The 13,833-nt window shown below is 39.7% G+C and overlaps 1 protein-coding gene across 1 annotated transcript in view; it reads left to right on the top strand.

The window, feature by feature from the left end:
* Positions 1-13,833, top strand: part of BIRC6 (baculoviral IAP repeat containing 6) — a 266,821-nt gene that overhangs the window by 67,114 nt on the left and 185,874 nt on the right. The window contains exon 12 of the mRNA XM_006168813.3: positions 12,990-13,139. Within this exon, the coding sequence (XP_006168875.1) occupies positions 12,990-13,139 (150 nt within the window). The remainder of the gene's footprint in view (positions 1-12,989; positions 13,140-13,833) is intronic.

Genomic DNA, 13,833 nt, shown 5'->3' with positions numbered 1-13,833 from the left:
CAAGCATGTTGAAGTTAAATGAAAAAGTATATTGAAAGTTTCAGCCACAGATATTGGTCCTGGCTTTATCCTGAAATAAAAATACTTATAGTAATAATTGTTATTTCTGTCTATTCTGTTGCTAACCTTTGGCTACTAGTGTATCAATTTTGCAATATCTCAGGGCCTTACAGAATGACAGTACCGTTAGTGTGCAGTAACGCTAACATTAGTGTACAATTCTTTGCATACTTTTTTTAGATAGCTTTTTTTTTTTTGAGAGGTTTTTGTTATAGGGCGCGTGCACTCGGCAGAAAGACAGAGAGACAGAAAGCGAGAAATCACGCCCCTCGGGGAATAGCCATGCTGCAATTCCTTCTCCTTCATTCTCCTCTCGGGATCTTGGGTACACATGCGCACGTGCCTGGCATGAGTTTAAGCCACCAGGTCCGGGACTTGAACTGCGTTCGGCCACGTAGGAGTTCAGTGACATAGCCATTATGCTAACCACTGGTTCCTTTAGATAGCTTTTTAAAAATAGTTATTTTATTTATTATTATTTTAAAATCTGCTAGAGGACACGTGTGCTGACCAGAGAAAGACAAGGAGAAAGGAAGAAAAAGTGAGAAAGCAAGCTGCCATGTTCAGGTCTTGAACTGTAGTCAGCCACGTTGAAATCTAGCACCTTAACCAGTATGCCACTTACTGGCCTCCATATACATTTTAAGTTAGGGAGATAAAGCGGTTTTTAAAAAGGATTGGTGAGAGTCAAGCAAAGTGATTAGTCCTATTAATAATTATTAGGAAATTACCTCCAGGAGACATTTGAAACCTAGGTGACTATCACCAAGAGTCAGAAGAGGAATTGAGGTTTGAGAAGAATTACATGTACTTTTCAACTGTGCCTCTCTAGGAATTAACCCTGAGTTTTTTTCTCTCCTTAAAGAGATTTTAAGTATTTAGTCAGAGAGAATAATAGTTAATGTAATGTTCAGATTACCTTGTTCAGTCTACATCTAGTAAACATAACAGTGAAACAAAATTTAAATAATATCAAAATGCAACTAGATTAATTTTTTTTTGGAGAGGTTTTCGCTATAGGGCACATGCGCTCGCCAGACAGACAGAGAGAGACAGAGAGACAGAAAGCGAGAAATCACCCCCCAGGGGGGATAGTCACGCCGCAATCCCTTTTCCTCCATTCTCCCCTTGGGATCTCGGGCACGCACGCACACACGCCCAGCGTGAGTTTTAAGCCACCGGGTCTGGGACGCGAACCGCAGTCGACTATGTGAGAGTCCAGCGACATAGATTTGGGTGTGTTTAAGGAGATTTTTATGAAAAGAATTAGTTTATCTCATTTTATTCTTATTTATTTATTTAATTTTGGCGAGCGAGGGACAGAGAGAGAGAGAGAGAGAGAGAGAGAGAGAGCGCGAGAGAGCGAACGTTTGAATGCAAGTTGCCAGGTCTAGGTCTTGAACTGTAGTCGGCCCTGGGGGAGTACAGTGCCCTCAATGACCATGCCACCTGCCAGTCTCACAACTAAATTAATTTTAAAAGCTAGCAATACAGAATTATTTTAGACTAATAGGACTTTGATTTATAGTTGAAAAGTTCAAACATTTAAATACTATGTGGCATCAAAGATAATTTGAATTTTCAGTCAAATGTGCCAGTTCATTGTTGCAGGAACTCTACCTCCTTTCATATATTTAGTCATCATACCAACTTTATGAAGTATATACTATTTTCTCAATTTTGTAGATAAGGAAACTGAAGGAAAGAGAGATTAAATAATTTTCTTATATCACAGAGCTAATAGAGTGGTACTAGTGTTCAAACCTTGGCAGTCTGTCAGCAGAATACCTTAAGTTACTCTATACTGCCATACTGTTACAAAAGCACTTTAATCTGCTGCCCCCAGATGGATATGTATTTACAGATTAGGTAGTAACATGTGTGATTTTTTCTTTTTTAAGAGAGATTTTTGCTATAGGGTGTGTACGCTTGCTGGAGAGACAGAGACAGAGAGACAGAAAAGTAGACTCCCCCCCCCCCCCCCCCCCCGGGAGAAGGACCATGCCACAGTCTCTTCTCCTGCATTCTCCTCTCGGGATCATGGACATGCACACACACACGCACCTGGTGTGAGTGTTAAGCCACTGGGTCTGGGGCTTGAACTGTGATTGACTATGAGGGAATCAAGTGACATAAGCATTATGCAATATATGGTCCCCATATATTTTTAAAAAGCATGTCAGGGGGCCAGCAGGTGGCATTGTGGTTAAAGGCTCTGGATTTCCTCATGGCTGATTGCGATTCGAGTCTTGGACCTGACGGCTTGCTTTCTCACTTTCCCTTTCTCTCTCCCTCAGTCTCTCTCTGGTCAAATTAAAAAAATAATAATAACAAATGGAATTAAATAAATTAATAATTATTTTTAAAAAGTCAGACGTGACTACATGGGAGGGGGGTCTAGCAATGTAGCCATTATGCCATCTTCTGGTTCCACGTACAATCCTTTTAGTATCTGTAGACACTTCAGTGATGTCATTGTTTCCATTTTGATACTGATGATTTACACCTCTCTCTCTTTTTTTTTTTGGAGAGGTTTTTGCTATAGGGCGCATGCGCTCGCCAGAAAGACAGAGACAGAAAGTGAGAAATCACCCCCCGGGAGGATAGCCACGCCATAATCCCTTCTCCTCCATTCTCTTCTTGGGATCTTGGGCACACATGCTCACGCGCCCTGCGTGAGTTTAAGCCACTGGGTCTAGGACTCAAACTGCGGTCAGCTACATGGGAGTCCAGTGACATAGCCATTACGCCAACTGCTGGTCTTACCTTCTCTCTTTTTTTCCTGATCAGTCTGCCTAAAGGTTTATCAGTTTCATTTATTCTTTTTGACAATATAAACTTCTGGCCTACATGACTTTATTTTTCTTGCTTTCCCTAGGGTGCGCGTGCATTCGGCATGGAGAGTAAGCAGTCACCCCCCAGGGGTAATGACCCTGTCACAGTCCCTTCTCCTCCATTGATTTGACACCTTATCTGATAATGACACTTTAAAAGTATAAATTTTGGGACCAGCAGATGGTGAAATGGTTACGTTGCTGGATTCCCACATAGTCGGCTGAGGTTCTAGTCCTGGACCTGGCCGGTTAAAACTCACACTGGACATGTGTGCATGCATGCCCAAAATCCCGAGAGAGCATGGAAGAGAAGGGGGGTGATTTTTCACTTTCTGTCTGTCTTCTCTCTCTTGTCTCTCCAGCGAGTGCAAGTGTCCTATAGCAAAAAAAATCTCTCAAAACAATCAAACAAATAAACAAAAACTCTGGTTTCCCTTGGAAGCACTTTGTGAGCTATATCTCCTAAATATTGATAAATATTAATATCTTGTGTTTTTCCTTTCTTTTATCTCAAAATGTGTTTTATTTTTTCTTGTGATTTTTTGTTTGACCCAACAGTCAAACAAATATGTGTGTTTTTCTTTTTTTGAGTTTTTTTTCTTTTTTGCCTTTGGGTGGGTATGCTTGCCAAAGAGACAGACAGACAGTGAGAGGGAGAGTGAGAATTCATCCACTCCCCCATACCCAGGGGGGAGACTGTGCCACTCCACAGTCACTTCTCCATTCTCCTCTCAGTATCTTGGGCATGCATACACACGCACCTGGTGTCATTTTTTTTTTTAGAGGTTTTTGCTATAGGGCGCGTGTGTTCGCCAGACAGAGAGAGAGAGACAGAGAGACAGAAAGCGAGAAATCACCCTGCAGGGAGGATGGCCACGCCGCAATCCCTTCTCCTTCATTCTCCTCTTGGGATCTTGGGCATGTATGCACACACGCCTGGCGTGAGTTTAAGCCGCCGGGTCCGGGATGCGAACCGTGGTCGACTACATGGGAGGCTAGTGACATAGCCATTACGCTAACTGCTGGTCCCCGCGCCTGGTGTCATTTTAAAGCCAGGAGGTCTGGGTTTCAAACTGCAGGTGAGCCATGTCGGAGTCCAGTGATGTAACTGCTGTGCCATCTGCTGGTTCCTCCCTAGATTTCTTTTTGTTTAGGATCTCTAATTTAATTCCACTGTTGTCAGATAATATACTTTTTATGATGCCAGTGTTTTTACATTTCTTGAGGCCATTTTATGACCCAGTATGTGGTTTATGTGGAGAATGTTGCATGTGCACTTGAAAAGAATTTGTGTTGTATAGTCATTGGATAGACTGTTCTGTAAATTTCACTTGTTCTACATTGTTGATAGAATGTTTTAAGTCTTATTTTCTCATCTTATATCAAATTGTTCTATCATTTTAGAGAGTGTTGTACTCGCCAGCTCTTTTGTGTTGAACTATTTATTTTTCCTTTCGATACTGTCAGTATTTGTTTTACTTGTTTTGCTTGGGGCTCTCTTATAATTGTTATATTTTCCTGATGCATTAACCTTCTTTCATTATGACATAGTCCCCTTCATCTCTGTTTTGTGCCATACTCATATTAACAATGTTAGTCAAGCTCTGTTGGTTACAGTTTGCATCATTTTTGTCCCCCTATACTTTTACTTGCAAGCAGTTTGTAATTTTGAATCTACGGTGGCTCTCTCATAGACAGCATACAGCAGGATCTGGTTCATATGGAGTTTGATAACCTCTGCCTTTTTAATTTGAATTGGTTCACATTTAATGTAATTGTTGTAATGGTTGCATTTGTATAAATCATTGTGATTTTTAAATAGTCGTTTCATTTTAAAGTATTTTTTTGTTATTCCTTTACTGCATTCTTTTGTATTGAATGAATATTTTAAGTGTACCATTTTAATTTTTCTGTTGATTTGAAAAACATTTATATAACATTAGTACAGAATAATTTATTAGTAATGTTTATAATCTTCTAGCTAAACAAGAACTGGATAAGTACTGATACCTTGCATTTACTGATACCCCTCTTCCATACTCTGCTCTTCTAGCAGAGATAACTATTACTCAGAATAACTTTTTCTCTTCCATGTTGGAATTTTTTTTTTTTAAGGTTTTACCGTGCAGTGCATGGATTTGCCAGGTAGAGAACGAGAAGGAAAGTGAGAAATTATGCCTCAGTGGGGATGGCCATGCTGTAATCCCTTGTCCTCTATTCTCTTTTTGAGATTTTGGGTATGCATGCACGCACATGCACTGGCATGATTTTTCAAGCCCCTGGGTCTGGGACTTGAACCTCTGTTTGTCATGTGGTAGTCCAGTGCCTTAATCATCACTCCACGTGCTGGCCCCTTATCTTCCTTTTGAAATGAAAATTGGTTTTATACTTATGAATATTTTAACTGCGCATTGTTGAGTTCGTTTTTGTGCTTTACAGAAAAGGTATCAAAGTTTAAGTAGGTTTTGGACACTTGCTTTTCCCCTGTGTTATTATGATTTTAAGATTACTAATAATTTTGTTGCTGGTCCTGTAGATCATTTAATTTTCACTTGTGCATAGTACTCTACACTGTAAAAACCTAGAAATGATTCATCTATTTTTCTGTGAGTGGGCATCTGGATTATTTCCAGCTTTTTGTTTTGTTTTGTTTTTAAAAACTTTGAGAACTCTGTTATGGACTGGTCCCAGGGCCCTGGATCTCAGAAGGTTGACTGCATGGTTTTAATCCCAGCTCTGGCACGTGGAAAACATGCCAAATGGGTGTGTGTGCATTCCACAAATCCTGAAAGGATGAAGAAATGGAGGAGAAAGGATTGTGGCATGACCACACCCAGTTGGGGTTGCATTTTCCTCTCCTTCTCTATCTGTCTCTGGCAAGTGCATGTCCCTTCTGGGTGGGAGGGAGAAGTCTGCTGCCATACATATCTTGTGTCGGTTCCTGTGTTTACATATCTAAGAGGCTCCATAGAATATATCCTAAGAGTTCAGTTGCTTAAAAAAAATTTTTTTAAAAATAATTTCTCTTGCCTTTAAAAAAACGTGCTAAAATACTTGTAATGAAGTTTACCATTTTATAATATATAATATAGTGGCCATTAGTAAATTCATAGTGTTCTTTAACTATCCCTGTGCATGTCCAGAACTTTTTCATCAATCATCCTGTGCAGAAACTCTGTACGCATTAAGCAGTATGTCTTTCTACCACTACTCCATTACCTGGGAAAACTTTCTTCTATTTTTTGGCTCCATGATGTTGCCTATTGTAGATACCTCATTTATGAGTAAATGGAATCATAATTTTTTTTTGTCTTGTTTCTTTTACTTACTGTATTTTCTAGGTTCATTATGATGTATGTATCAGATCTTAATTTCTTTTAATGACCAAGTAATATTCCATTGTATATATAAGCACATTTTGTATATCTGTTCATCTGTAGATGGACATACGCACCTTCTGGTTATTCTGAAAATTGCTACTGTAACTACTGTTTAAGTATCTGAGTTCTAGTTTTCAACTTTTTTTTTTTTTAATAGAGATTTTTGCTGTAGGGGCGTGTGCATATTAGACAGAGAAAAACAGAGACAGAAAGCGAGAAATCATCCCACAGAAGGTTTGGCCATGCCACGATCCCTTCTCCATTCTCTTGGGATTTTGGGCATGCGTGCACACACACCCAGTGTGTTTCAAGCCTCCGGGTCCAGGACTTGAACCGTGTTTGACCACATGGAAGTTCAGTGCCTTAAACATTGCACCACCTGCTGGCTGCTCAATTTTTATTTTAAGTTTTTTATTTTCACCAGAGACAGAGAGGAAGATACCCTAAGCAGACTGTTGATGTCGAGTCTACCTCCAGTTTCAGTCAACCTGGATCATGGGCACGTGTGTGCACCCTGTGCTCAGGGAGGTTCTGTCATGTGAACCTAGGACTTTTGTTGTGCGTGTTCAATTGTATTATTACTGTTGCTCCTTTACATGGCCCTGTTTTAAATTCCTCTTGGGACTGTGTCTGTGAGTGGAATTACTGGGTTATATGCTATTTCTATATTTGATTTTTTTTACTTTGAAATTTATTTCTTTCATAAGAGAGAAACAGAGAAAGACAAATACTCTCAGTAGAGTCTCACTCTGCTGACTATCTCTCCCTTTCAGCCCACCAGGATCATGGGCATGCATGTATGCTTGGTGTATATGGGTCACCCCAAGAACAAACCCTAATTTTGTAGAGCACTGTGCTACCATTATACCACACGACTGGGCCTATATTCAACTTTTTAGGAATCAACAAATGATTGGCCACAGAGGCTGCACTATTTTACATTTTCATAAGCAATTCAGACATATCCAAATTTGTTTGTTTTTTACTTATTTTATGAGCAAGAGAGACAGAGAGGGATAGCATCCTCAGCAGGATCTTGATCTGTCCCCAGCCTCAGCTAGCCCTGACTATGGGCACCTGTTTGCCTAGCTTACTCAGGGAGGTTTCATATGTGAACGCGGAACCTTCTTATCTGGGTCCATCTCATAACTCACACTTTATTGCTATGCTACCCTTAGGCCCAGGGGCCTAAGTTGTCTATATCCTGGCCCACACTTGCAGATTGTGTGTGTGTGTGTGTGTGTGTGTGTGTGTGTGTGTATGTAAGAGAGAGAGAGAGAGAGAGATAATAGCCATTCTAATGGATGTCAAAGTGTCTCATTGAGGTTTTGATATGCATTTCTCAACTGATTAGTGATACTGAACATTTTTAAATGTGTTTATTGGTCATTTTAATTTCTTCTTTGGAGGAATGTCTTATGTTCTTTGTGCACTTTAAAATGGGTTATTTAATTTTTTGTGGAGTTTTAAGAGTTGTTTATGTGTTCAGTATAGTAAAGGTGTGACTTCTAAATACTTTCTTCTTCTCTGTGGGTCTTCTTTTTTTACCATCTTAGTAGTGTCTTTTGATGCACAACAGATTTTAATTGTGAAAAAGCTTGATTTGGCCTTTTAGTGATAATCTTATGTTCATCCATTACTTCCCTGTTTTCCTTTAATCTTTCTCTATTCTCTCTCTCTTTTTTTTTTGGAGAGGTTTTTGCTATAGGGCGCTTGCGCTCGCCAGACAGACAGAGACAGAGAGATAGAGAGAAATCACTCCCCAGGGGGGATGGCCACGCTTCAATCCCTTCTCCTCCATTCTCCTCTCGGGATCTTGGGCATGCACACACACGCGCCCTGCATGAGTTTTAAGCCACTGGGTCCGGGATGCAAACCTAGTCGACTACATGGGAGTCCAGAGACATAGCCATTACGCTAACTGCTGGTCCCCCTCTATTGTTCTCTTTAACTGACCACATCAAAGAGAGTTGATTTAACATCTTTAGGAATTCTGACATTGGGATTTTTCAGGGATGGTTTCTCTTAAATTTGCTTTTTTTTCCCTGTGAATGGGCCATACTCTGCTATTTCTTTGAGTGCTTTGTAATTTTTTGTTGAGATTGGGGTGTTTGGGACCAGCAGTTGGTGTAATGGCAGTGTCACTGGACTCCCATGTAGTTAACTGTGGTTTGAATCCTGGACCCTGTGGCTTAAACTCAGGCCAGGCATGCGTGTGTGTGTGTGTGTGTGTGTGTGTGTGTGTGTGTCCAAGATCCTGAGAGGAGAATGGAGGGGAAGGGATTGTGACGTGCCCATCCTCCCGGAGGGGGGTGCTTTCTCGCTTTCTGTCTCTGTTTCTCTCTATCTGGCAAGCGCACGTGCCAAGACAAAACCCCCCCCCAACACAAAAAAAAAAAAAAAAAAAAAAAAAAAGAAAAAAGAGAGATTTGGACATTCTGAGTATTGCAATGTGGTACTTCTAGAAATTTAATTCTCTTGGAGAATTTTGCTTGTTGCAGGTTATAGACATCCACTTTTACTTTTCCAAACTATTTTTTATGAAGGCTGTCTTTGTTGTTGTATATGTTTCTTTTTAATTATTGCTTTTGCCATTGACTGGCAGTTTCTCTCTATGCTTTGAATTTGTTTAATTTGTTCATGATAGAACATGTGTGTGTGCTTGTGAGAACAAGAGGAGAGAGAGAGAAAATGAGCAACCTTCATGGGGTTTGTGCACATGAGGATACTCTTCCTCTAGTCCTCCAGGCTGTTATATCTTAGCATGCCTGGTATGTTTCAGGCCGACTGGGCTTGGGATTCAAACCGAGGTTACCCTGTTGAATCCAGCTTCTTTTGAGTGGGGCATTGCCTCTGTGCCAGGTAGCTGACTCCTTTTCTGTGCCTTGAATGTCATTCCAGTGCCTCTGGCCGCCATTGTTTCTGAGAAGTAATGAGTTCATTTTATTGTTTCTGTGTCTGTTGAGTCTTTTTTTTTTTTTGAGAGTTTTTTGCTATAGGGTGTGTGTACTCGCCAGACAGAGACATAGAGACAGAAAGTGAGAAATCACCCCCCAGGAGGGATGGTCATGCCGCAATCCCTTCTCCTCCACTCTCCTCTGGGGATCTTGGGCATGCACGCACACGCGCCTGGCGTGAGTTCTAAGCCACCAGGTCCGGACCGCGAATCGTGGTCGACTACGTGGGAATCCAGTGACATAGCCATTATGCTAACTGTTGGTTCCCTGTTGAGTCATTTTTATCTTGCTGTTTTCACAATGTTCACTTTACATTTGTTTCTCAACAGCTTGTATGTATGTGTGTATCGCTTTGTCTTTATCCTACTTGAGATTCATTGAACTGAGTGGATTTGTGTTGTAATGTTTTCTGTCAAATTTAGAAAGTTTTTTTTTTCTTATTTCTAATTTTTTCCCTTTCTGTGGAATTCCCATTACAAGTATTTTCTTGTATTTGATCCATCCCTCAGGTCTCTAAGATTCTATGCATTTTCAGACATTTTTGTTTATTCATTTCCTTCATGTGTAAGAGAGGGAGAGGCAGAGGGAGTGAGGGAGGGCAACCTCAACAGTGTCTCCATGCTGTTGTCCTTCCCCAGGCCTGCAGCCATCCTGGGTCAGGCCTGTTGAGATAGACTTGAGAAGCAGACCCAGAGCATTCCCAAATGGTCTCCAGCACCACACAGCAACACCGCTCAAGCTTGTGCCACCTCGGCTGGGACTCTTATAATTAAAAACAAAAAACAGAAACACAACTTTTCCTTCTGTTATTCAGATGTATTACTTTCTGTTGATCTAGCTTTATTTCACTGGCTCCTTCTTCTCCCATTTCAAATCTACTATGATCTCTATTGAATTTCTATTTCTGTTATTTTTCAACTCTAAAATTATTCTTTTTTAAAAATTTTCTTTCTTGAGTTATGTACTACCTTTCCTATTATTCTCTATACCTGATTTCCTCTTGTTCTATATATACCTACTATAGCTTATTGTAAAAAATACTTATTTAATTTTGTTTATTTTAATTTGCCATGGGGCATGTACACTCACCAGAGAGAGGGAAAGTGAGAAAGCCTGCTGGCAGGTCCTGGACCAGAACTGTGGTCAGCCATGCTGGTGTCCAGTGCCCTAACCATCATACTACTTGCTGACCTGCTCTCACTTTTCTAAAAAAAGAGAATTATTTATTTAATTCCATTTATTATTATTATTTTTAAAAATTTGACCAGAGAGACACGGTGGGGGGGAGAGGGAAGAGACAGAGAGAGAGAAAGAGAGAAAAAGAAAGGGAAAGTGAGAAAGCAAGTCTCCAGGTCTAGGACTTGAACCATGGTTGGTCATGTGGGAATCAAGGGGCTTTATCCACCATGCCATCTGCCAGCCCTTTCCCCTTTAAATATTTATTTACTTAGCTATTTATTTGTTGTGATTTCTTAGGTCACCAGGTCTGGGACTTGAACCTTGGTTGGCCATGTGGGAGTTCAGAACTACAACCATCTTCCATCTTGCCACCTGCCAGCTCCTACAGTAGCTTTTTTTTTTTTTTTTTTTTTTAAAATTTTTTCCCAATAGGGTGTGTTGCCTCGCCAACATAGAGGCAGAAAGTGAGAAATCACCCCCCAGGGGGGATGGTCACGCTGCAATCCCTTCTCCTCCATTCTCCTCTCGGGATCTTGGGCACGCACGCACACTCACCCGGCGTGAGTTTTAAGCCACCGGGTCCGGGACGCGAACCGCGGTCGACTATGTGGGAGTCCAGCGACATAGCCATTATGCTAACTGCTGGTTCCCGTACTGTAGCTTTTTAAAAGTCTTTGCTAAATATGACTTATGTGGCGCTCAGCATTTTCCCATTTATTTATTTATTTATTTTTTAATCTTGAACTTGTGTCACTCTTTTCATGTATTGTAATATTTAATTAATTAATTAAATTTTTAAAGAGAAAATTTTGCTATAAGGGAGCATGTGTTGACTGGAAAGACAGACAAAAAACCAGATATCATACTCCCCAGGGGAGATGGCCTCATGGTCATCGCTTCTCCATTCTCCTCTCCTCTTGGGATTTTGAGCATGCCTGAGTTTAAGCCACTGTGTCCCTGACTCATACCAGCTATGTGGTGGCCTCATAATATTTTATTATTTGACATTTAAAAAAATATTACAGAAAATCTGGATGCAGATTCTCCCTTACGCCTCTTTAGTAGTTGTTTCCTTTTGTTGTAACTTTGTTTATTTTATAGTTTACCTGAGTAAATCTGTGAAATGTGTTTCTTTTGGCAAGGTGCATTTGCTGTGTCTCGCCTTTCTGTTGTTGTTTAAACGTAGAGTGTGTGTGCTCTCCAGAGAGGGATGGAGGGGGAGTCAGAAAGTACCCCCTAAGAGGGATGACGATGCTGCAGTCCCTTTTCCTCCACTCTCCTCTTGGTATTTTGGGTACGTATGCACATGTTCCCAGTGTGTTTTTCAAGCCACTGGGGCTAGGACTCTTAAGTGCAGCTGACTTTGTCGGATCCAGCTACCTTGTTTCGCCATCTAACTGGCCCTTTTTTTCTGGTTTTTTTTTCAATTAAAAATTAAAAAAAAAAATTTTTAGTTTTGTTTTCTGTTTGTTGCTCTGTGTCAGCATAGCTTAGTATCTGGCTGAAAATTGCTGAGTTCTACTCAGTTTCTTTTTGCCAGTAAGAAAAAGTTCAAGTGTGCCCTGGATTTTATTTTCTGTTGTGACCTTTCAAGTCTCTTTTGCACATTTAGCTTAATTGGCTGTGGTTGTGCTGCTGATGCTTTGGTCCTCCTTTGGTCGGGCCCACACAAGTATACAGCCCGATCAATATGGGCTATAGGGAGAGTTTACCAGGCCCTCCTGAACTTCTCGTCTCGTAATTGTGTGTTAGATTCCTGGTGTGCCTGGTGCTCTGCTGGTCCCACATAAGATCATGACCACAGGTAGCAGATTTTCTTGTTTCTCACTAAAATAACCATTTTTAATGGAAAGTTCTCCAAGTCAAATGAGCCGTCACTTCTGAAATAGCAATGAATGTGCTGGTTTTCATGACTTGTCTGGTCAAATGGCAGTTGTGTCCAGCTTTATATAGTGGTTGCTTTTCAGAAAGAGAAAGGGAATTTATCATCATCCTTTTGTCATGCCGCTAGTGAATCTTCAAATGTTCTTGTTAGAATATACTGTCATCTATTATTATTATTATTTTTCTGGTCCTAAATATTTGCTAAGTTTGCTGTCAGTTTTTTCTTGTGACAGAGATGTGAACACTGGAAGTGGGATGTACTTTCATTTGAGTACTTCAAAAGATATATTCAGTTTTGTTACTTCAGGGAATAAGAGATTGGGCTGTGAATCCCAATAGAGCTAGTGTATCAGTTTCCTCATTTGTAAAATAGCCATAGTAATACTCCTTACCTCATGGGTTTTTGGTGAAGATTAAGTGAATTAATTAAAACACTTTAAGTAATGTCTTCTACAATGTAAGTACTGGATAAATACACATTCATGTATGTTTATGTATTTGTCATTTTCTTCATTAAAATGCTTTTTCAGTTTGAATTTTCATGGCAATTGAATTTCTCAATTCTTGGAGATATGTCATTTTGATAGCTTTATTTGCCTATCATGAGATATTAAGATAAATTAAACTTCTTAACTAGGTTATGTTGTATTTGAATGGTTATGTATCTATGTTGATGGAATTTTACTACACTGTAGGTGGTGAGCTTCATTTTCTCCAAATTGGAGGAACCTGTGACGATATTGATGAAGCTGATATATTAGTGGATGGATCTCTTTCTAAAGGAATAGAACCATCTTCAGAAGGTTCTAAACCTTTATCAAATCCTTCAAGTCCTGGCATTTCAGGTAGGAAATTTCATGATACTAAATTTTTAAATGATTTTTAAAAAAAATGCAAATTCTTATGATATTAAATTCTTTGAACCTTTCTTATATAATATTGAATGTTATTTCAGTTTTTATTTTTATTTATTTCTTCCATGAGAGGAAGGCAGACAGACAGGCACTCTCAACAGGGTCCTCATGTTTTAGGCCAGCACTAGCCGCAGCCAGCCATAGGCATGAGATTACCCAAGGAGGTCCTGGGATGTGAATTCAGGACCTTTCTTTTATGTGGCCCTGTTGTGTTACTGCCATAACACTGCCTGGTTTCTTTTTCAGTTCATAAACAATTCTCGATTGCTTCGTTCCTTTCTTCCTTAATGTTCTTTTATCAGGTTTATTATTTATCATTTATTTTTATAGTTTCTGGAAGATGTTGTAAAACATTAAAATAAAGGATTCTCTATTTGTGGTAGGTTAGTAACAGTGGAGTTGTTCTGCTTCTAAGGAGCTTTTAGTCTAGTTAGGGAGAAAAAAAACATGAAAAAGAATTCATTAAGTAAGTATAGAATCAGTAGATTGGCTAATATTCTTAATACTACTGGAATTGAAAAGCAGATAAAAAATGCTTTCATTGTGTCTGTATATTCACAACTACATTGTCTCATTGTGAATTTCCAGATAGATTTGTTTTTGTTTCTTTTTTTGCTGTTTGTCT

Source organism: Tupaia chinensis, unplaced genomic scaffold (genome assembly GCF_000334495.1).
Source record: "Tupaia chinensis unplaced genomic scaffold, TupChi_1.0 Scaffold146177_1, whole genome shotgun sequence".
Taxonomy (NCBI): Eukaryota; Metazoa; Chordata; class Mammalia; order Scandentia; family Tupaiidae; genus Tupaia; species Tupaia belangeri.
Note: the sequence above shows the minus strand (reverse complement) of the source record. Positions and strands in the feature narration are given on the sequence as shown.